Genomic DNA, 25,304 nt, shown 5'->3' with positions numbered 1-25,304 from the left:
CCACAGCCTTTGCCACTCTCAGTTATCCAAGGTACAACACAGCAGTCCTTTCGCTTAATGCTTTCCAATCTTTTCTAAGCTCATGCACCCTGTAGTGACGTTTTTTAGAAATAAATGTGCTCTCTCCCAGAACGATAAAAAAAAAAAAAGTTTTTATATAGTTCTATGACTCAGAATATATAAATGGAAGTATTGGGTCTATTTTTAAGAAAGAATAGCTACTCATTCTTTTTTTTTTTTTTTTTATGTAGGAAGGATACTGGCCAAGGGCAACAAAAATCTAATAAAAAAAATGCCCACTGAAATGCCAGTCCCATAAAAGGGTCAAAGCAGTGGTCAAAAATTGGTGGATAAGTGTCTTGAAACCTCCCTCTTGAAGGAATTCAAGTCATAGGAAGGTGGAAATACAGAAGCAGGCAGGGAGTTCCAGAGTTTACCAGAGAAAGGGATGAATGATTGAGAATACTGGTTAACTCTTGCGTTAGAGAGGTGGACAGAATAGGGGTGAGAGAAAGAAGAAAGTCTTGTGCAACGAGGCCGCGGAAGGAGGGGAGGCATGCAGTTAGCAGGATCAGAAGAGCAGTTGGCATGAAAATAGCGGTAGAAGACAGCTAGATATGCAACATTGCGGCGGTGAGAGAGGGGCTGAAGACAGTCAGTTAGAGGAGAAGAGTTGATGAGACGAAAAGCTTTTGATTCCACCCTGTCTAGAAGAACAGTATGAGTGGAACCCCCCCAGACATGTGAAGCATACTCCATACATGGACGGATAAGCCCCTTGTACAGAGTTAGCAGCTGGTGGGGTGAGAAAAACTGGCGGAGACGTCTCAGAACACCTAACTTCATAGAAGCTGTTTTAGCTAGAGGTGAGATGTGAAGTTTCCAGTTCAGATTATAAGTAAAGGACAGACCGAGGATGTTCAGTGTAGAAGAGGGGGACAGTTGAGTGTCATTGAAGAAGAGGGGATAGTTGTCTGGAAGGTTGTGTCGAGTTGATAGATGGAGGAATTGAGTTTTTGAGGCATTGAACAATGGAGGAATTGAGTTTTTGAGGCATTGAGCAGAGCAAACAAGTTTGCTCTGCCCCAATCAGAAATTTTAGAAAGATCAGAAGTCAGGCGTTCTGTGGCTTCCCTGCGTGCTATGTTTACCTCCTGAAGGGTTGGACGTCTATGAAAAGACGTGGAAAAGTGCAGGGTGGTATCATCAGCATAGGAGTGGATAGGACAAGAAGTTTGGTTTAGAAGATCATTAATGAATAATAAGAAGAGAGTGGGTGACAGGACAGAACCCTGAGGAACACCACTGTTAGATTTAGGAGAAGAACAGTGACCGTCTACCACAGCAGCAATAGAACGGTCAGAAAGGAAACTTGAGATGAAGTTACAGAGAGAAGGATAGAAACCGTAGGAGGGTAGTTTGGAAATCAAAGCTTTGTGCCAGACTCTATCAAAGGCTTTTGATATGTCCAAGGCAACAGCAAAAGTTTCACCAAAATCTCTAAAAGAGGATGACCAAAACTCAGTAAGGAAAGCCAGAAGATCACCAGTAGAGCGGCCTTGACGGAACCCATACTGGCGATCAGATAGAAGGTTGTGAAGTGATAGATGTTTAAGAATCTTCCTGTTGAGGATAGATTAAAAAACTTTAGATAAGCAGGAAATTAAAGCAATAGGACGGTAGTTTGAGGGATTAGAGCGGTCACCCTTTTTAGGAACAGGTTGAATGTAGGCAAACTTCCAGCAAAAAGCAAAGGTAGATGTTGACAGACAGAGCTGAAAGAGTTTGACTAGGCAAGGTGCAAGCACGGAGGCACAGTTTCGGAGAACAATAGGAGGGGCCCCATCAGGTCCATAAGCCTTCCGAGGGCTTAGGCCAGCGAGGGCATGGAAAACATCATTGCGAAGAATTTTAATACGTGGCATGAAGTAGTCAGAGGGTGGAGGAGAGGGAGGAACAAGCCCAGAATCATCCAAGGTAGGGTTTTTAGCAAAGGTTTGAGCAAAGAGTTCAGCTTTAGAAATAGATGTGATAGCAGTGGTGCCATCTGGTTGAAGTAGAGGAGGGAAAGAAGAAGCAAAATTATTGGAGATATTTTTGGCTAGATGCCAGAAGTCACGAAGGGAGTTAGATCTTCATAGGTTTTGACATTTTCTGTTAATGAAGGAGTTTTTGGCTAGTTGGAGAACAGACTTGGCATGGTTCCAAGCAGAAGTATAAAGTGCATGAGATTCTGGTGATGGAAGGCTTAAGTACCTTTTGTGGGCCACCTCTCTATCATGTATAGCACCAGAACAAGCTGTGTTAAACCAAGGTTTAGAAGGTTTAGGACGAGAAAAAGAGTGAGGAATGTACGCCTCCATGCCAGACACTATCACCTCTGTTATGCGCTCAGCACACAAAGACGGGTCTTTGACACGGAAGCAGTAGTCATTCCAAGGAAAATCAGCAAAATACCTCCTCAGGTTCCCCCAACTAGCAGAGGCAAAACGCCAGAGGCACCTTCGCTTAGAGGGATCCTGAGGAGGGATTGGAGTGATAGGACAAGATAAAGATATGAGATTGTGATCGGAGGAGCCCAACGGAGAAGAAAGGGTGACAGCATAAGCAGAAGGATTAGAGGTCAGGAAAAGGTCAAGAATGTTGGGCGTATCTCCAAGACGGTCAGGAATACGAGTATGGTGTTGCACCAATTGCTCTAGATCATGGAGGATAGCAAAGTTATAGGCTAGTTCACCAGGATGGTCAGTGAAGGGAGAGGAAAGCCAAAGCTGGTGGTGAACATTGAAGTCTCCAAGAATGGAGATCTCTGCAAAAGGGAAGAGGGTCAGAATGTGCTCCACTTTGGAAGTTAAGTAGTCAAAGAATTTCTTATAGTCAGAGGAGTTAGGAGAGAGGTATACAGCACAGATAAATTTAGTATGAGAATGACTCTGTAGTCGTAGTCAGATGGTGGAAAACTCGGAAGATTCAAGAGCGTGGGCACGAGAGCAGGTTAAGTCATTGCGCACATAAACGCAGCATCCAGGTTTGGATCGAAAATGAGGATAGAGAAAGTAGGAGGGAACAGAAAAGGGACTACTGTCAGTTGCCTCAGACACCTGAGTTTCAGTGAGGAAAAGAAGATGAGATTTAGAAGAGGAGAGGTGGTGTTCTACAGATTGAAAATTAGATCTTAGACCGCGAGTGTTGCAGAAGTTAATAAAGAAAATGTTGAGGGGGGTGTCAAGACACTTAGGGTCGTCGACGGAAAGGCAGTCCGACCTGGGGACATTTATGGTCCCCTCCCCAGATGGGGACTCCGAGGTTGGTGTAGGAGTCGCCATGATTTTAAATTTTTTGAGTGAAGGGTGTGTGTGTTATTAGGTGCTTGTAATTTTGTGTGAAGGTAGAGAGTTGTCTTTCATAAATCACTGTTATATACTGTTACGATCGCTACTTACTTACGATCGTACGATCCCGGTTATCTTTCCAAGAAAGTGGACAGTACACTGATCCTGGAAAGTTTTAAAGGTCTGGATTTTTAAAGGCTTCGAATGCCTACCCGACCTATCCGAAATCGCCAGAATTACACCCTCTCACTCTGCCCTTACCTTGACACAGCACACCTGGAATCACCTCTAATACCAGATCAATGTTGGGGGATAGAAAACACGATTATTCTATGTTATAACCATGTATATATATATATATATATATATATATATATATATATATATATATATATATATATATATATATATATATATATATATATATATATATATATATATATATACATATACATATATATATATATATATATATATATATATATATATATATATATATATATATATATATATATATATATATATATATATATATATATATATATATATATATATATATATATATATATATATATATATATATATATATATATATATATATATATATATATATATATATATATACATACATATATTGATACTAATGATAATTCACAAAAAACATGAGGTAGTACACGTTAATACATGACGTTCTCATCACTTCACACAACACCACAACCCGTTTACACCTCCACCGCCCACTGAATTATTTCCCTCAGCCGCCGGAATTTACTCAGACGCCATCACCGCGTCCCCAAATGATAATTCCCATATTTTCTCTCCTCACACCTCACAAGACACGACGTCCCTGAGAGACGCTTCCTCTCCGTTCTACCTCACGACCTAAGGCGGTCTGCCTTCCCCTCCTTGGAATGTGTTGTTGCCCACTCAAGCTCCCCTCGTTTCAACATATTTCCACCTCAAATATGTTTCCTCCCTTATACATACAAAGATATAGAGAACTTAAATTATGAAGAGAATAATACTACAAAATACAAAATAATACTATAAAAATTAGTAAATAAGCCTTACACTAAATTATAACCAATAATAAGGCTAATGTCCGCAAGGCAGGTAACTGGAACACGGGGGACACTAAGAAAACGTGTTCCTTTTCAAGGTAAACTCGGCCAGTAACATGACAATACATGCTAATTGTATAAAACGTCACACCTGAAATCCAAATAAAAACATACATAGCGATGAAAACAGAAAGAAAAAGGAGCACACTGAAAAACAAAAGAAAGGATATTGAAAACACAAACAACACAAACAAATTTACCGCAAGTCCCTTGCTGTGCACAGAACCCAACCAGTCCCAATAGGCGGACAACAGACAGGCTGTTCAAAGAGATGTACCATCTCACCCCTCCGGATCAGGGAAACGGCATTGTAAAAACACCCAAGTGACACACACACACACACACATACACACACACACACAGACAGACACACACACACACACACACACACACACACACACACACACACACACACACACACACACACAGACAGACAGACACACACACACACACACACACACACACACACACACACACACACACACACACACACATCTGTCCTTTATAAGTAAACGACAAACCGAGGATATTCAGAGTAGAAGAGGATGACACTCAAGTGTCCCCCTCTTCTACACTGAACATCCTCGGTGTGTCACATCTCATCTCTACCTAAAACAGCTTCTATGAAGTTAGGTGTTCTGAGATATCTCCGCCAGTTTTTCTCACCCCCCCCCTCCGGCTGCTAACTTAATTTCATTTATTTTTATTTTTTTTTTTTATTTAATTGATTGATTGCTTATTTCTCAGAATAGCATTTTTTTTTTTACAGAGAAGTAGCATTACATAATTAATCGGGCACTAGCCTGCTGAGCCGAGGCTCCCTAGCAGACAGAGGAGTGATATACATATAAATGCAACTTATATAGAGGGCAGGGCAACAATATAAATCATAAGGAACAGTAGAAAATAAATAATATTATTGCACCATTTTTTAGGAGCTAATATCCTTAAGATAAGTTATGTTTGTAAAAAGTTACATCAATCAAATGTATAAAAAATGCTAAAACTCTATTACAGATCTTAGTTTTGACTTAGAATATTAAATAGGAACTTTTTCATTTTACTTTTGAAAAAAAATGTATATATATATATATATATATATATATATATATATATATATATATATATATATATATATATATATATATATATATATATATATATATATATATATATATATATTATCAGGCAATACGTTTCATACTTCAGGACCAACACAGTGTATGGAAAACTGTATACAGACTAGTTCTTGCTTGTGGGCAAAAGAGATTAAGATGATTTCCTCGGGTACCTTGGCTATGGTGGAATACATTAAATATTATGTTATTAGGATCATTACCATTAACATTTTTATATATGGTCAGCGTTATGAAATATTTCTTTAAGAGGTCGAAAGTTAGTATATTTAAGTCATAAACAGTAAGTCGGTGGAGTCATATTTACCTTTGAAGGCAATGGTTTTTACTATTTTCCTTTGTGCTACATAGACATCATTCACAACCGTAGGCCAAGTACAGCCCCAGATCGATGAACAGTTAATAAGGTACAGATAACATAATGAATAATATAAGCTGTGTAAGGCTTCACTTGTAACATTGTACCTAATTCTGAATAAAATTCCACAAGTTTTTGATAAGTTTGAACACACTGACTGTACATGTTTTTTCCAATTTAAATTTTCACCAATAATAACTCCTAAGAATTTTGTAGATTCAGCTCACAACCTGCATAGGAAACTATTCCGAAATTACTGACAACAGAGTGGCTTTGAAACAATATGAAGTTAGTTTTATTAATGTTTACTGTTAATTTATTTGCGGTTACCCATTTCAATATGTTATGCAATTCTTGATTTAATTTTACATTTAAGTTACACAAAACATTATCTGTTAGGAGGCGGCTTTTATCATCGGCAAATAGAACATAACTAGGCATATCACTAGCATTACATATATCATTGATGTATACCATAAATAATATAGGACTTAATATAGAACCTTGTGGCACACCTTTAATAATAGTTATTTTCTTAATATAGAACCTTGTGGCACACCTTTAATAATAGTTTTTTTTTTTATTTGACATGTAATTCTTCTAAAATACAAGCTGTTTCCTACCTGACAGGTAACTAGCAAACTGTTTTAGTGGTAATCCTCTAACTCTAATGTTTTCTAGCTTATCTAATAATATGATCAATAGAGTCAAATACTTTACTCAAATAAAAAAAAACCCTATTGCATGGTTCTTTCTCTCCATATTCTTGTATATTTCGCTTGTAAACTTCAGTATTGCTGTTTCTCTGGATTTATTTTTGCGGAATCCAAATTGATTGTTTGATACCAGGGTGAAAGATTCTAGAAATACTGTCAGTCGCTTTCCTATTGCTTTTTCAAATATTTTGTACAAGGACCTTATCCGTCCATGTCTGGGGGGGTTCCACTCATACTGCTCTTCTAGACAGGGTGTCGTCTCATCAACTCCTCTTCTCTAACTGACTGTCTTCAGCCTCTCTCTCACCGCCGCAATGTTGCATATCTAGCTGTCTTCTACCGCTATTTTCATGCTAACTGCTCTTCTGATTTTGCTAACTGCATGCCTCCCCTCCTCCCGCGGCCTCGCTGCAAAAGACTTTCTTCTTTATCTCACCCCTATTCTGTCCACCTCTCTAACGCAAGAGTTAACCAGTATTCTCAATCATTCATTCCCTTCTCTGGTAAACTCTGGAGCTCCTTACCTGCTTCTGTATTTCCACTTTCCTATAACTTGAATTCCTTCAAGAGGGAGGCTTCAAGACACTTATCCTTCAATTTTTGACTACCGCCTTGGACCCTTTTCTGGGACTGGCATCTCAGTGGACTTTTTTTTTTTAATTTGATTTTTGTTGCCCTTGGCCAGTGTCCCTCCTACACAAAAAAAAACAAAAACACTCAAACACACACACACACACACACACACACAGACACACACACACACATACACACACACACACTCACACACACACACACACACACACACACACACACACACACACACACACACACACACCGTGTAGTGTAGAGATTAGCACGCTCGGCTCACAACCAAAAAGGCCTGGGTTTGAATCCCGGGTGCGGCGGGGCAAATGGGCGAACCTCTTAATGTGTAGCCCCTGTTCACCTAGCACCAAGTAGGTATGAGATGTAACCTGAGGGGTTGTGACCTCGCTGTCCCGGTGTGTGGTGTGTCAGTGGTTTCAGTCCTACCCGAAAGATCTGCCACTATCAGCTCTCAGCTCTTTCCGTATGGGAATGGCTGGCTGGGTGACCAGCAGACGACAGTACGTGAATCACACACACACACACACACACACACACACACACACACACACACAAACCAACATGGACATACGCACACACACACATACACAAAGACATGGACACACACACACAGACACACACACACACACACACACACACACACACACACACACACACACACACACACACACACACACACACACACACACACACACACACACACACAAACACAGGAGGAGGCAGTACACAGGAGGAGACAGTAGGCACCTGCCGAAACGATAATTACTCCCAGTGAGGTCTAAAGCACTGGATCAGGGGGCGCTGTGAATTTATCACTAAACCCAGCTGTGACCTCACTGAACGTTTCCCTTTGTGTGTCACAACACACAAAGCCTGCCCTCTAAAGACAACTCTCTTCCTCCACACAAAACTACAAGCACCTAATAACAAACACACCCTTCACTCAAAATTTCAAAATTATCATGGCGACTCCTACACCAGACTCGGAGTCCCCATCTGGGGAGGGGACCACAAATGTCCCCAGGTCTGACAACAACCCTAAGTGTGTTGACACCCCCTCTCAACTTTTTCTTCGTTAACTTCTGCAACATTCGAGGTCTAAGATCTAATTTTCAATCTGTAGAACACCACCTCTCCTCTTCTAAACCTCGTCTTCTTTTCCTCACTGAAACTCAGGTGTCTGAGGAAACTGACAGTAGCCCCTTTTCTGTGCCCTCCTACTTTCTCTATCCTCATTTTTTATCCAAACCTGGAGGTAGCGTTAATGTGCGCAATGACTTAACCTGCTCTCTTGCCCACGCTCTTCAATCTTCTGAGTTTTTCATCATCTGACTACGACTACAGAGTCACTCTCAAACTAAATTTATCTGTGCTGTATACCTCTCACCTAACTCCTCTGACTATAAGAAATTCTTTGACCATTTAACTTCCAAAGTGGAGCACATTCTGACTCTCTTCCCTTTTGCAGAGATCTCCACTCTTGGAGACTTCAATGTTCACCACCAGCTTTGGCTTTCCTCTCCCTTCACTAACCATCCTGGTGAACTAGCCTTCAATTTTGCTATCCTCCACGACCTAGAGCAATTGATGCAACATCCTACTCGTATTCCTGACCGTCTTTGAGATACGCCCAACATTCTTGACCTTTTCCTGACCTCTAATCCTTCTGCTGATGTTGTCACCCTCTCTTCTCTGTTGGGCTCCTCCGATCACAATCTCATATCTGTATTTTGTCCTATCGCTCCAATTTCTCCTCAGGATCCCCCTAAGCGAAGGTGCCTTTGGGGTTTTGCCTCTGCTAGTTTGGGGGACCTGAGGAGGTATCTTGCTGATTTTCCTTGGAATGACTACTGCTTCCGTGTCAGAGACCCGTCTTTGTGTGCTGAGCGCATAACAGAGCTGATAGTGTCTGGCATGGAGGCGTACATTCCTCACTCTTTTTCTCGACCTAAACCTTCCAAACCTTGGTTTAACACAGCTTGTTCTCGTGCTATACATGATAGAGAGGTGGCCCACAAAAGGTACTTAAGCATTCAATCACCAGAATCTCATGCACTTTATATTTCTGCCCGGAACCATGCCAAGTCTGTTCTCCAACTAGCCAAAACTCCTTCATTAATAGAGTGTCAAAATCTTTCAAGATCTAACTCCCCTCGTGACTTCTGGCATCTAGCCAAAAATATCTCCAATAACTTTGCTTCTTCTTCTTTCCCTCCTTTATTTCAACTAGAGACACCACTGCTATCACATCTATTTCTAAAGCTGAACTCTTCGCTCAAATCCTTGCTAAAACTCTACCTTGGACGATTCTGGACTTGTTCCTCCTTCTCCACCACCCTCTGACTACTTTGTGCTACCTATTAAAATTCTTTGCAATGATGTTTTCCATGCCGTCGCTGGCCTAACCCCTCGGAAGGGACCAGTCTGGACCTGATGGGGTCCCTCCTATTGTTGTCCGAAACTGTGCTTCCGTGCTTGCACCTTGTCTAGCCAAACTCTCTCAACTATGTCTGTCAGCATCTGGCTTTCCTTGTTGCTGGAAGTTTGCCTACATTCAGCATGTTCCTAAAAAGAGTGACCATTCTAATCCCTCAAACTACCGTCCTATCGCTTTAATTCCCTGCCTATCTAATGTTTTTAAATCTATCCTCAACAGGAAGATTCCTAAACATCTATTACTTCACAACCTTCTATCTGATCGCCAGTATGGGTTCCGTCAAGGCCGCTCTACTGGTTATCTTCTGGCTTTCCTTACTGAGTCTTGGTCATCCTCTTTTAGAGATTTTGGTAAAACGTTTGTTGTTGCATTTGACATATCTGGCACAAAACATTGATTTCCAAACTATCCTCCTACGGCTTCTATCCTCTCTGTAACCTCATCCCAAGTATCCTTTCTGACCGTTCTATTGCTTCTGTGGTAGACGGTCACTGTTCTTTTCCTAAATCAGTGGTGTTCCTCAGGGTTCTGTCCTGTCATTCACATTCTTATTCATCAATGACCTTCTAATTCAAACTTCTTGTCCTGTCCACTCCCATGCTGATGATACCACCCTGCACTTTTCCACGTCTTTTCATAAACGTCCAATCCTTTATTTAGGAAGTAAACATTTCACGCAGGGAAGCCACAGAACGCCTGACTTTTGATCTTTCTAAAATTTCTGATTGGGTAGAACAAACTTGGTATTGTTCAATGCCTCAAAAACTCAATTCCTTCATCTATCAACTCGACATAACCTTCCAGACAACTATCCTGTCTTCTTTAATGACATTCAGCTGTCCCCCTCTTCTGCACTGAACATCCTTGGTCTGTCCTTTACTTATAATCTGAACTGGAAACTTCACATCTCATCTCTAGCTAAAACAACTTCTATGAAGTTAGGTGTTTTGAGACGTCTCCGCCAGTTTTTCTCAACCCTCCCCCCCAACATGCTAACTCTGTACAAGGCCCTTATCCGTCCATGTATGGAATATGCTTCACATGTCTGGGGGGTTCCACTCATACCGCTCTTCTAGACAAGGTGGAATCAAAAGCTTTTCGTCTCATCAACTCCTCTCCTATAACTGACTGTCTTCAGCCTCTCTCTCACCGCCGCAATGTTGCATCTCTAGCTGTCTTCTACCGCTATTTTCGTGCTAACTGCTCTTCTGATCTTGCTAACTGCATGCCTCCCCTCCTCCCGCGGCCTCGCTGCACAAGATTTTCTTTTTCCTCTCACCCCTATTCTGTCCACCTTTCTAATGCAAGAGTTAACAAGTATTCTCACTCATTCATCCCTTTCTCTGGTAAACTCTGGAACTCCCTGCCTGCTTCTGTATTTCCACCTTCCCATGACTTGAATTCCTTCAAGAGGGAGGTTCCAAGACACTTATTCTTCAATTTTTGACTGCTAGTTTCGAACCTTTTCTGGGACCGGCATCTCAGCGGACTTTTTTTTTTTTTTTTATTGGATTTTTGTTGCCCTTGGCCAGTGTCCCTCCTACATAAAAAAAAAAAAAGTAACACACCACCAACCTTCCTTCACAAACGATGCAGCCCGCTAATATTTGAGGCTCTATTTTAAAATCAACACAAAAATTTAATTTCTAAACAGCCTAAGTAAGTATATTATCTAAAGACGTACAGGTGCGTGGGTATATGCTTAGGTGTTTGAGAACGGTACAGCCTGCAGACACTGAGACACATATACTGACAGAAGACGAGCCAGTGACACCAGTCTCTGTTTGTTGTTGTCCGTCAGCCGAGATTTGACACATGAACAAGACACGTTCGGTGAGTCACAACATCCCGCACCCCACCACCCCCTACATCTCTCTCTCTCTCTCTCTCTCTCTCTCTCTCTCTCTCTCTCTCTCTCTCTCTCATGAAACTGTATCTCAGTAGATTTCTCTGTAGGTTTGAACGAAAATCCAGTAGATTTGACCTTATTTTCGAAATCATTCGGTATATCGGTAGATCCATCAAATATCCAGTAGATCTATCGGTTTATCGGTAGATCTGGCAACACTGGGCCTTGACTAACGAGCCGGGGAGGGAAGGACCTCGCTCCTGCTCATCCCCTGGCTCTACCACAGCCACGCCCCTTACCACACTCTGCCACTTTCTCTACCTATGCGCATATCATCTCGCTCACGCCCGTGCCATACCGGGACACGCCCACAAGCATCATCACCTATTCACATCTCTGCAACTAGTCTGTCATAATCTCTTAATCCCTTACACATTCTGTCTCTCTCTCTCTCTCTCTCTCTCTCTCTCTCTCTCTCTCTCTCTCTCTCTCTCTCTCTCTCTCTCTCTCTCTACTTACCCAAAACGGTTGTCAGCCTACAGCACACCTGCTTCCCTCATGTGACACCACAACACACACTCACATGAGAATGCACTAGAAAACGACGTGTAACCTGTATCAAGTCTTTCAACCTACTGCTTGAGTGCATAACAGGAAAACTCTGTGTGTGTGTGTGTGTGTGTGTGTGTTGTAAGGTATAAGAAAGATAATGAATATGGAAAACATTATTAAATATATAGTGAAGAGACAAGTAAGAATAATAGATGCAATGAGAGAGAGAGAGAGAGAGAGAGAGAGAGAGAGAGAGAGAGAGAGAGAGAGAGAGAGAGAGAGGATGTGGTGAAAGTTGCCAGCGATATACATATAATCATATATTAAACCTTTGGGTCCTTGCACAGCTGAATTAGAATGAGAAGGAGGAGGAGGAGGAGGAGGAGGAAGCTCAGGCAAAATTGCAGAGGAGGCGAATTTTTTTTATTTGCGCTGAAATTCTGTTCACACACACACACACACACACACACACACACACACACACACACACACACACACACAAGCGCGCGCGCGCGCGCGATTTCCGGACATGACATCTCTCTTTATTTTTCGTTAAAATTTTTCTTTTTTTTCATTCAATAAGTAAATGTTAGCGGACCTTCATTAATAGAAAACCGAGAAAAGGTAATAGAGAAGGAGGAGGAAGAAGAGGGGGAAAACTTCCTTCGCCTCCATTTCTTATTTCTCCTTGTGCCTACTGTAGATACTGAGTCATGAGAAACGCATCTCTCGTGCTTGTGTGTGTGTGTGTGTGTGTGTGTGTGTGTGTGTGTGTGTAACTAACCAGACTCCGCCTACCCGCCTACCGTCTGTCCCTGCATACAACTGTACTCTTTATCAGAACAGAAAAGGCACTTTGACAGTATCTTTTGTTGACCTAAGTGATCAACTGCTAACACTACTTGTAATGAAAATGGCTACAAAAATACATGGCAGGCGTTCATCGTGACAAGTGTAGTAAGTGGAAGTTTAAAAGTCCAAAAATGACCTTGGACCCTGACACCGCTTTGTGCTCCCGTCTTGACACCCTCCATCAGGACCTCGCTCTACCCCCCCACCCAACCCCCAGCCACATCACCATTACTGCATCACAATCACCATCACCAAAAAGAACATCATCATCATCAGCAGCAGCACTACCACCACCGCCACCACCACCACAACCACTACCTCTATCACCATCACCAAACATCATCATCATCAAGATCACCACCACACTGCACCACACTGCACCACACTGCACCACACCACACCAAACCACACTGCATCGCACCACACCACACCACACCACACCACACTGCCCCACCACACTGCATCACACTGCACCCACCACACCACACCACACTGTATCACACTGTACCACACTGCACCACATCACACCAAACTGTACCACAACACACCACACTGCACCACTGCACCACACCACACCACACCACACTGCACCGGATCACACCACACCACACCACACTGAACCACACCACACTATAATGCACCAAACCACACTGCACCATACCACACTACACCGCATTGCACCACACCACACCACAACACCACATCACTCTGTACCACACTATATCACACAACACCACACAACACCACACCACTCTCCACCACACTGCACCACACAACACTCTCCCACACCACACCATGCTCCCCCATACCACACCACACCACACAACACTGCACCACGCCACACCACACTGCTTCACTCTACACCACACAACACTGTATCACACCATACCATACCACACTGCATTACACCACACCACACTGCACCACACTGCACTACACTGCACCACACCACACTGTACCACACCATACCACACTGAGTCACACCACACCACATTCCACCACACTGCACAGCAACACACTACACTTCACCAACACACCACACCATACCACACCTCACCACACCTCACCACACTGTGTCACACCACATCACATCACACTTCAGCACACCACGCCTCACCACACCACACCACATCACACCACACTACACCACACCACACTGCACAACATCACACCACACCACACTGTACTGCACAACACCACAACGCACTGAGATGTCTCCGCCAGCTTTTCTCACCTCCCCAGCTGTTGATTGTACAAGGGTCTTATCCGTCCATGTATGGAGTATGCTTCACATGTCTGGGGGGGCTCCACTCATACCGCTCTTTTAGACAGGGTGAAATCAAAACCTTTTCGTCTCATCAACTTCTCTCCTCAACTAACTGGCTTCAGCCTCTCTCTCATAGAAACAGTGTTGCATCTCTAGCTGTTTTCTACCGCTATTTTCATGCTAACTGCTCTTCTGTTCATGCTAACTGCATGCCTCCCCTCCTCCCGCAGCCTCGCTGCATAAGACTTTCTTCTTTCTCACCCCTATTCTGTCCACCTCTCTAATGCAAGAGTTAACCAGTATTCTCAAGCATTCATTCCTTTTCCTAATAGACTGGAACTCCCTGCCTGCTTCTGTATTTCCACCTTCCTACGACTTAAATTCCTTCAAGAGGGAAGTTTCAAGACACTCTGTGCCTTCATTTTTTTACTCAGACTTCGGACCCTATTCGCTAACTGGCATCGTAGTGAGCTTTATTTTTTTCTTGGATTTGTGTTGCCCTTGGCCGGTGTCCCTCCTACGCAAAAAAAAAAAAAAAAAGAAAAAAAAAACCCACGTAATCAAACACTACACCACACACTAGTCAGCCAGCAGCAGTGTAGAGGATTACACAGGCCAACAACCACATCACACAGCACACCACACACCGGCCAGTCACCCAGCAGCAGTGTACAGGATAACACAAGCCAACAAGTACTTCATACATCACACTACACTGCACACCACACACCAGCCAGTCACCCAGCAGCAGTGTACAGGATAACACAAGCCAACAAGTTCATCACACACCACACTACACTGCACACCACACACCAGCCAGTCACCCAGCAGCAGTGTACAGGATAACACAAGCCAACAAGTGCATCACACACCACACTACACTGCACACCACACACCAGCCAGTCACCCAGCAGCAGTGTACAGGATAACACAAGCCAACAAGTGCATCACACACCACACTACACTACACACCACACACCAGCCAGTCACCCAGCAGCAGTGTACAGGATAGTACAGGATAGTACAGGATAGTGGATGGGATTACACAGTCCAGCAAGCACAGCACACACCACACTGTCGTGGTCCAAGATACTGTATGGATTTGGTACTTAAAGGCTACTCGAAAACTCACAAACATTTTCATATTTTAATTGGTAACTACTAATTATTTACATCTCTTACAAGTCAAAATTTCCCACTGGCATTCATCCTCAACTCGTTCAAAGTTACTTGGTATCACTTTATATCTCTTCAACATATTCACTGATCAACACAATCATCATGCACGAACAAAGACAACATCAGATTCATAAATACAACTAATACTCAATCAGCACAATTAATCTTCAGTTAGAAAAACACACGTGACCTCTCCCTTCACTGGTGAACTAGCCTTCAACTTTGCTATTCTCCACGACCTAGAGCAACTGGTGCAACAACCTACTCATATCCCTGACCGTCTTGGATATAGGCCCAACATTCTTGACCTTTTCCTGACCTCTAATCCTTCTGCTTATGCTGTTACCCTCTCTTCTCCACTGGGCTCCTCCAATCACAATTTCATATCTTCTTCCTATCACTCCAGTCCCTCCTCAGGATCCCCCTAAGCGAAGGTGCCTCTGGAGTTTTGCCTCTGTTAGTTGGGGGGTATTTTGCTAATTTTCCTTGGAATGACTACTGCTTCCGTGTCAGAGACCAGTCTTTGTGTGCTGAGCGCATAACAGAGGTGATAGTGTCTGGCATGGAGGCGTACATTCCTCAGTCTTTTTCTCGTCCTAAACCTTCTAAACCTTGGTTTAACACAGCTTGTTCTCGTGCTATACATGATAGACAGGTGGCCCACAAAAGGTACTTAAGCACCAGAATCTCATGCACTTTATACTTCTGCTTGGAACCATGCCAAGTCTGTTCTCCAACTAGCCAAAAACTTCTTCATTAACAGAAAGTGTCAAAATCTTTCAAGATCTAGCTTTCCTCGTGACTTCGGGCACCTAGCCAAAAACATCTCCAATAACTTTGTTTCTTCTTCTTTCCTTCGTTTATTTCAACCAGATGGCACCACTGTTATCACATCTATCTCTAAAGCTGAACTCTTTGCTCAAACCTTTGCTAAAAACTCTACCTTAGATGATTTAGGGCTTGTTCCTCCCTCTCCTCCACCCTCTGACTACATCATACTACCTATTGAAAATTCTTCACAAAACTGTTTTCTTGCCCTCGCTGGCCTAAACCCTCGGAAGTCTTATGGACCTGATGGGGTCCCTCCTATTGTTCTATGCTTGCACCTTGCCTAGTCAAACTCTTTCAACTCTGTCTGTCAACATCTGGCTTTCCTTCTTGCTGGAAGTTTGCCTACATTCAGCCTGTTCCTAACAATGGTGACTGTTCTAATCCTTCAAACTACCATCCTACTGCTTCAATTTCCTGCCTATCTAAAGTTTTTGAATCTATCCTCAACAGGAAGATTCTTAAACATCTATTACTTCACAACCTTCTATCTGACCGCCAGTATGGGTTCCGTCAAGGCCGCTCTACTGGTGATCTGGCTTTCCTTACTGAGTCTTGGTCATCCTTTTTGAGAAATTTTGGTGAGACTTTTGCTGTTGCCTTGGATATATCAAAAGCTTTTGATAGAGTGTGGCACAAAGCTTTGATTTCTAAACTAACTTCCTACGGCTTCTATCCTTCTCTCTGTAGTTTCATCTCAAGTTTTCTTTCTGGCCGTTGTATTGCTGCTGTGGTAGATGGTCACTGTTCTTCTCCTAAATCTATTAACAGTGGTGTTCCTCAGGGTTATGTACTGTCACCCTCTCTCTTCCTATTATTTATCAATGATTTTCTAAACCATATTTCTTGTCCTATCCACTCCTATGCTGACGATACCACACTGCACTTTTCCATGTCTTTTCATAGACATCCAACCATTTAGAAGGAAATAGTTCACGCAAGGAAGCCACGGAACGCGTCACTTCTGATCTTTCTAAACTTTCTAATTGGGTCAGAGCAAACTTGGTATTGTTCAATGCCTCAAAAACTCAATTCCTCCATCTATCAACTCAACACAACCTTCCATACATATATATATATATATATATATATACTCGTATATATATATATATATATATATATATATATATATATATATATATATATATATATATATATATATATATATATATATATATATATATATATATATATATATATATATATATATATATATATATATATATATATATATATATATATATATGTATGTATTTCATTTATTTATTTTTTTGCAACACTGATGAGTGCAACACACCATGGCTGAGGGTTGCTGCCTCTGTTTTGCTGGCTTTCCTTGAGGCTGCCTGCCTCTGTCTTGCTGGCGGAGGAGCGACGTAGCTAGCTGGGTGTCTCTCTTTCTCTCTCTACTCTCTCTCTCTCTCTCTCTCTCTCTCTCTCTCTCTCTCTCTCTCTCTCTCTCTCTCTCTCTCAGCGGCGAAGTTGCAGCGTAAGTATGTAATACTGATACACATTAGAAATGTATCGGATATCCGTATCCGCATCCGCATCCGCGGAACATCCACATATCCGTAGTTATGATAAACTGAACATCCGCGTCCGCCTCCGCATCCGCATTTGTGATGAAATATATATCAGCATCCGCATCCGCATCCGCACTTTACAGAGGATGTGTGGATGCGGAAGTGTTTTATGCACTGCACAACCTATAGATTATAGAGTAATATATAGACACGCAGTCACAGGACTTAGAGTTCAGACTGAGCTTAGAAATGTGGAGTAAATTTATTGATGTGTGTCTAACAAATTAATTATCTAGTAAAACTAAAGCAAATAATATCACGTATTCATTTCCCTTCAAACTTACACAACGCAATGTGTCTAGAATTTTGGGGAAGGACAGAAGGAGGCAGCGAATTTTACATAGTGACTATGAAGTACAAATACATAGTAAATAAATAGCAAACTGTGAATGATGGAATGTTAGAAACTTAGTAACGACTGATGAGTGAGTCACTGTGTGTGTGTGTGTGTGTGTGTGTGTGTGTGTGTGTGAGGGGTGAAGAGGGAGATGGAGAGGAGGCTTATCACCCTTGCTTGTCACCTTCATCCCAACTCCCGATGCCTTAATGCTGGTGGTGGTGAGAGAGAGAGAGAGAGAGAGAGAGAGAGAGAGAGAGAGAGAGAGAGAGAGAGAGAGAGAGAGAGAGAGAGAGAGAGAGACTGTAATGCGTGTGTCGTGTGGCTGAGTAATGTCGTACATTGCAGTCTTAGACCTTATTCCCACTTCACATGATAAAATTCAGTGCTTCTTCCTTAAACACATTTATTGCGAATGTTTTCATAATTATACAAATAATAATATTGAAAAATATGAACCGACAGCGCTGAGCTCTTCTTATCGCATGAGTTTTCCTGTCGTCGCCTGTTTCCCCTAATATTGTGAGTTGCCGATGAAAAGATTTTCACAGAGGAAGTGTAATATTAGCTATTGTTTTATTATTATTATTACTATTATAGAGGGCTTTTCGATGTATTTCTTACTAGAATGTAATGCAATGAAGCATTAGAATAAAGTAATTTTCTTTTCACATTTGCGAAGCATCTCGAAAATTTATATTACTGATCCATAAGTAGTAAACTGGCATTCTGAACATAAGTCCTACATAATACAGTGGCAGGTCATCAGTTTGGTAAGAGTTTGCCTTCGAAGTAAGAAGTAGTGCTCCTTCCTTGCTTGCTCCGCGCTGATAAACAGTGTGCCAGTGTTTGTGTTTAAAAGGATATTATAATCAAGTTTATAAAGCCTTATTGCTCTGTGTGCTGACTGCTGTAGCAGCTGAAGAATGGTGTCACACAGCAGTGAAGTGTGAAAATATTTCATGAGTAAGTCAAGTGAGCTAGCACAGTGTCTGTTGTGCAAGAAAGATTATTCACGAAAGGGACGTGGAACTACATCTTTGAAAAACCACTTGAAATCTGTGCATAAAGAACAGTTTGAAGAGTTAATGGCAAAAGGAGAAAGAAGTTGGAAGAAAAAAAATAAATATAGAAAACACACCTTTGCAAAAAGCAAAGACAGATGCTAAGCAAAGGAATGTTACTGAGTATTTTCAGAGTGCAAAATTATGGGATGTTTCTAACCCTAAGGCAAAGAAACTGGATAAATGCATAGCAGAAATGTTAGTCATGGATGATTTACCTTTCAGTCATGTTGAGGACATAGGATTCATGAGACTGATGACTGAAGCTGCTCCACTATACAGTCTAAAGTAGCGAAATTTCTATTCATCAATGATATGTAGTGATATATATGAGTCTGTTTTCAAGAAAATAAAAGAAATAATTGATGAAGTGAAGCAAGAAAACAAACTTTCCTTCACAACTGATGTGTGGTCAGATACCTCAGCAGGTGTCTCACTGCTGCGTTTAACTGCACATACCATAAATAAGGAATTTGAAAGAACGAACTTTGTGCTAGGGGCTGAACCACTGGAAGAACGACATAAAAGATAGTATATTTCCAAAATGTTTGATGATATCTTGATGAACTGGGACATATCTCGTACAAATGTGCACTGTGTTTCGCGTGATGCTGGAGAAAATATGAAAAAAGCTCTGTTTCTCTCAGGTGTTAGCGTCATATATCAATTTGGATTGTACTGTGCATAAAATACAGCTGATTGCTGAAACCGGGTTATCATCACATAGTGATATGGAAAACATGATAAAAAAAAAAAAACTTGTAGTAAAAAGATTCAGGACAGGCTGCGAGTACCTAAACTCTCTGTTATTTATGATACACCCACAAGATAGAATAGCACTTTACACATGCTAAAAAGAACACTAGAAATAAAGGAATCTCTGTGTGTGTATGCTGCTACCAACTCCAAAATCAAACAGCTCAGCAATACTGAGTGGTTGATTATGTATAAATGTGTACAAGCCTTACGACCTTATGAAGATATCACAAAAAAAATTTAGTGACTCCACATCAACAGCAGCTGAAGTGATTCCACTTGTAAAGTCCTTGAAACACACTCTTCAGCATACCACATCAGTAATGTCTAACCCTGCTGAAGAAACTCATACTTCAGATACAATCATCCCTTGCCAGAGTATGTGAGGAGCTTCGTCAGACGACTATTCTAGAAAAGGAAAATGAAGAACCAAGAAGGAAACGAAGAAGAGATGATATGAGTGAAACACCTACCACCTGTGGAACATTAGATGGAGCAATGACCTCTATTCTTACCTCCAGCAGTGATGATGAAGTGGAAAACTCATCTGTTGTATCTTTACTCATAAAAGATATTGAGAAATATCACAGGGAGAAAAGAATAAGTGGAACAAGTCAAGATAGTTTGCAATGGTGGAAGACAATGAAGACAGTCTACCCTGATTTGGCAAAGGTAGCTTGCCAGTATCTTTCCTGTCCACCAAGCAGCGTCCCTAGTGAGCAGCTGTTTAGTAGTGCTGGCTTGATATATGACGCTAAACGCAATCGGCTTTTGCCAGAAAAGGTAGATAAGCTACTGTTTTTGAAAAGAAACTTGCCCATCTTGAACTTTAAATATCAAGTAATATATATGTGCTTATATTATCAGTTCAGTTATATTATCAGTTGGTTATAGATTTATAGTTAACCACTTTCAAAAGGGTGGAGGTTGGGGAAAGTGGTCGGTGGGATGCACGACGAGTTGGGTCCACGTCCCGCATCCTGGTAACGCACAAAATGTGCGGCTGAAACTTGTTATAAAACTTTATTATAACAAAAAGTACTTCCACTTTACTTCCAGTGGTAAACTCTGGAACTCCCTTCCTGCGTCTATATTTCCGTCTTCCTATGAATTAAATACTTTCAAAGAGAGAAGTATCAACTATTAAGACATCATTCGAACTCATTTGGCAGTATTTTGGTTCTGCCACCTTGCTTTTATTTGTTACTTCTCCTGCTGTCTGCATGGTCTGACACTGAAGCAGGCTTTTTTTTTTTTTTTTGTCCTCTTGGTCAGAGCGTTTGACGTAAAAACATCCGCATCTGCGAGGATGTCATATTTTGATATCCGCATCCGCATTTGCATCCGCATTTTAGCAGAGACTGATATCCGCATCCACATCTGCATCCGCAAAATGACATCCGCATATACATCCGCACCCGTGGATGTCTGAAATTCGACATCCGATACACCTCTACTACACTTCTTAATTAAGGTGAAAACACAACCATTGTAGAGGAAACACAGAGACACCGGTGATAGGCAGGTTGGAAATATAGCAGTATCCTGGCAACATAGAGTGTAGCACACTGGTAGTACAAGTGAGGGCTGCTTATCTTGCCACAACACCCCACGCACGCCCAGGATGTGTGCTACTTAACTGAGACGAGACGCGACTCGCTGAGCCACCCCCGTGTTGCCACTTGCCTTCACTCACCCACTGCCAAAAAGAAAACAACACAATTCAACTCTGAACTTCCCTAAGTTACACAATTATATATGAAAGCTGAAAAGCGCTCAGCAAGGTGGCAGGCTGCAGCCGTTAAAGGCACGCCATTTCACCACCAGAAGTAAATAAATAAGACAGATGAGTCACAAGCTTTCATTACATCCTGTGTGCTTGTTCATAGCGGCGGCCGCCAGGCAACTCAACCACCACCCAGAAACATCAGTTTTCTCTCTCTCTCTCTCTCTCTCTCTCTCTCTCTCTCTCTCTCTCTCTCTCTCTCTCTCTCATTTATTTGCTCATTAACTTAAGTACTCCCTCCCTTCCTCCCTCTTTCCTTCCTTCCTTTCATTTCACTGCCATTGTCATTCGTTACCTGTTATTCAGCGATTCCCTCCCTCCTTCACTCCCTCCCTCATCTGTGAGCTCAAGGGAGGGAGGGAAGGAATTAGAATGGAGGAGGAGGGAGAGACAGGAGCAGCGAGAGGGAAGGAAGGGAAAGAATGGAGATAAGGGGCATAAGTACGGGGAGTGTAGTGATGCTCTCTCTCTCTCTCTCTCTCTCTCTCTCTCTCTCTCTCTCTCTCTCTCTCTCTCTCATTACCACTTCTCCCTTCATTATTAAGAATTCATGATTAAGAATACTGGTTAACTCTTGTATTAGAGAGGTGGACAGAATAAGAGTGAGAGAAAGAAGAAAGTCTTGTGCAGCGAGGCCGCGGGAGGAGGGGAGGCATGCAGTTAGCAAGATCAGAAGAGCAGTTAGCATGAAAATAGTGGTAGAAGACAGCTAGAGATGCAACATTGCGGCGATGAGAGAGAGGCTGAAGACAGTCAGTTAGAGGAGAGGAGTTGGTGAGACGAAAAGCTTTTGATTCCACCCTGTCTAAAAGAGCGGGCAAGAAGTGCTGCCCTATTCTCTCCAGAGATTGGCCACTCCCTGTCAAAGAATCCTTGCTTCCTGTGACCGCCCCCCCTCCCTCTGGCCCTGATGAGCAGAGGGCAGGGGTGATGCCAGCAGGGCAGTCAGCCAGGTAAGTACAGCAGGTGACTGGTGACTCATGCACATCCACTGAGTAAGGGTTCTCACAGCAGGGGTCGCCAGGGGAGAGTAAATCCACAACCACGAGGTCACTGTGCAGCAGATCCACCAGGGCATAGGGGTCGCTCACTTCTGTGGTTAGAGACAGAGACAGAGACAGAGACAGAGAGAGAGAGAGAGAGAGAGAGAGAGAGAGAGAGAGAGAGAGAGAGAGAGAGAGAGAGAGAGGGGAGTGGGTAGGTCACGATTTTGGATGGGAAAAGAGAGGATGGAGAGAACTGAAGATGGAGACATGTAGGGACATCGAGAGAGAGAGAGAGAGAGAGAGAGAGAGAGAGAGAGAGAGAGAGAGAGAGAGAGAGAGAGAGAGAGAGAGAGAAGGCGAACCTCCTGGCCAGACACTTCTCAGAGAAAATGAACATCTCTGATCCGGGCAGAGCACCTCCAACTCTGCCTGCAGTGACAAAAAATAAGTTACTGGCAGTGGTGACAAGTGAGAGTGAAGTGAAAAAATTGCTCTACTCATTGGATGAGAGTAAGGCAGTGGGGCCGGACTACATCAGTCCCCGTCTGCTCCGTCAGTGTGCCGGGGAGCTGGCGCGCACACTGACCTCTCTCTTCAACCACTGTCTACAGAGCAGCAGATGGCCCAAAGCCTGGAAAATCAGCAAGGTTGTTCCGATCCATAAGAAAAATTCTAAAAGTGAGGTGAAAAACTACCGCCCTGTGTCTCTGCTGCCCGTGCTCAGTAAGATGTTGGAAAGAATCGTGGCTACGAGAATGACGGAGCACCTTGAGCGCCATCACTTGCTGTGCATCAGACAGTACGGGCTCCAACAAGGCAGATCGGCTGCTGACCTGCACCTGCTGCTAACCGCGAAGTGGAGTGCGGCCCTGGACAAAGGAAGGGCCACTGTCACTGTGGCACTCGACATCGAGGGAGCTTTTGACAAGGCATGAAGCTCTCATCGAAAGACTTCGTGCTGCAGGTGTCGAGGGGCCTCTTCTCCAGCTCTTCACCGACTACCTGAGGGAGAGACATCTGAAAGTTGTGCTCAACGGCAGAGAGTCGGAAGTACACCCAATCAAAGCAGGTGTTCCCCAGGGAAGCTGCTTAGGCCCTCTGCTATGGAACATTTATATAAATGAACTATTGAACTTAATACCCAGTGCACAGGCCTATGCAGACGACATCACCCTGACGCACAGCTACGAGGCAGGGGAAGAGGCTCGCTCCACAGCTGAACTCAACAACACTCTGAACCGCATCGTAGCCTGGGGCAATAAGAGGCAGGTGAAATTTGCCCCTAACAAGGCTCAGCTGCTTACTGTCTCCAGGTCGGGGGAGCCTCTGCCCCTGGTCTTCGAAGGAAAGGCACTGGCGTCCAAGGAGGAAGTGGAAATTTTGGGGGTCACCTACGACAGGAGGCTGACCTTCAAATCCCACATCGAGCGACTCGCCAGAGAGGCTTCAGGCAAGCTGGCATCCCTGAGAAGGATGTCATGGCTGCCTGACGGCGAGGGGATTCAGACTCTTTATAAGACGCAGATTCGCTCGTCCCTGGAGTACGCATGCCTCGCGTGGGGCGGCGCGCCACGCAAACACCTCGCCCTCCTCGACAAGGTCCAGGGCCGTGCAGAGATCAGGGAAAGCAGCAGCGCGCAACAACATCCAGGACTCTGCAGTCTTCAGCACCGCCGTGATGTGGCGGGCCTCACAGCGATGTTCAAGATACATCAGCAGCGGGTCCATCACCTCCAGCCTCTTAGGCAGCCCCTTCGGCGGGCACAGGTGGACACAAGATCAGTCTCCCGAGCTCCCGCCGAACTGTTACAGCCCCGCTGCAGAACGTGGCACCACCAGAGGCAATTCATCAACACTTATGTAACATGGTGGAATGGACTGCTTGCCTCACAGCCACGCCTGGACAACACGACGGCACAGAGCTTCAAGGAGCTGGTGAACGCGTGGCTGCCGTCATGAGAACACCAGGCATCAGAGTTGGGCTTTGAGATAGGACACACTAATCATGTTTCCTTTAGCCTGTAAAATATTGTACTTGTATGTAATATGCACTACATTGAACTCTATAACAAGTAATGTATTCTGTATAAATAAAAGAGAGAGAGAGAGAGAGAGAGAGAGAGAGAGAGAGAGAGAGAGAGAGAGAGAGAGAGAGAGAGAGAGAGAGAGAGAGAGAGAGAGAGAGAGAGAGAGAGAGAGAGAGAGAGAGAGAGAGAGAGAGACTCCGCACCAATGTAGGTGACCTTAGCCACAATTTCGTGCTGAGACATAGTGCTGACATTGTCGCAGTAAGAGAAACGTGGCTGAGTGACGAGGTGGAGCCGACGTTCGGCAAAATATCAGGCTACTCCCTGTGGGTGAGGATGGACCGAAAAAATAGAGCAGGCGGAGGTGTCGCTGCCTGTTTTAAGGACGGCCTCCAAACACAGGAACTTGAGGTAGCCGTGCCACACCTGATGGAGGCACTGTTCTTCAGGGTGGTACTTGCAGACAACAGTGGGCTTCTCGTCTGTGTCATGTACCGCCCCCCGAGACAAGGACGAGCCCCGCTAGACTTCC

General features: G+C 43.3%; 2 protein-coding genes across 4 annotated transcripts in view; one reads left to right on the top strand and one right to left on the bottom strand.

Annotated features, from left to right (window-relative positions):
* LOC135099285 (ankyrin-3-like) overlaps positions 1–12,230 on the bottom strand; it is a 76,913-nt gene extending 64,683 nt beyond the window's left edge. For 2 of the 3 annotated variants that reach the window (XM_064001670.1, XM_064001669.1), the window contains exon 1: positions 12,075–12,230. The gene's annotated coding sequence lies outside the window, so the exon portion shown is untranslated. The remainder of the gene's footprint in view (positions 1–12,074) is intronic. The other variant, XM_064001673.1, reaches the window with a different exon arrangement.
* A 1,524-nt stretch (positions 12,231–13,754) lies between these two features.
* LOC135099287 (histidine-rich glycoprotein-like) lies at positions 13,755–21,405 on the top strand. The gene is made up of 3 exons (XM_064001675.1): positions 13,755–14,142; positions 14,862–14,978; positions 21,329–21,405. The coding sequence occupies exons 1-3, from the start codon at positions 13,755–13,757 to the stop codon at positions 21,403–21,405; spliced, it is 582 nt and encodes a 193-aa protein (XP_063857745.1).
* Positions 21,406–25,304: the final 3,899 nt, after the last annotated feature.

The sequence above is a fragment of the Scylla paramamosain genome, unplaced genomic scaffold (assembly GCF_035594125.1).
Source record: "Scylla paramamosain isolate STU-SP2022 unplaced genomic scaffold, ASM3559412v1 Contig115, whole genome shotgun sequence".
Lineage (NCBI taxonomy): Eukaryota > Metazoa > Arthropoda > Malacostraca > Decapoda > Portunidae > Scylla > Scylla paramamosain.
The sequence above is the reverse complement of the archived record's forward strand: the minus strand, read 5'-3'. Positions and strand labels throughout refer to the sequence as shown.

Excerpts from the sequence above, each read along its gene's own strand:
- LOC135099287 (XM_064001675.1), top strand. The coding sequence starts at position 13,755 with ATGCTCCCCCATACCACACCACACCACACAACACTGCACCACGCCACA. Across the intron at positions 14,143-14,861 it reads ACATCACACCACACCACACT|CACACCACACACCGGCCAGT; the intron begins GTACTGCACAAC and ends CACATCACACAG. Across the intron at positions 14,979-21,328 it reads GCCAGTCACCCAGCAGCAGT|CAGAGACTGATATCCGCATC; the intron begins GTACAGGATAAC and ends TCCGCATTTTAG.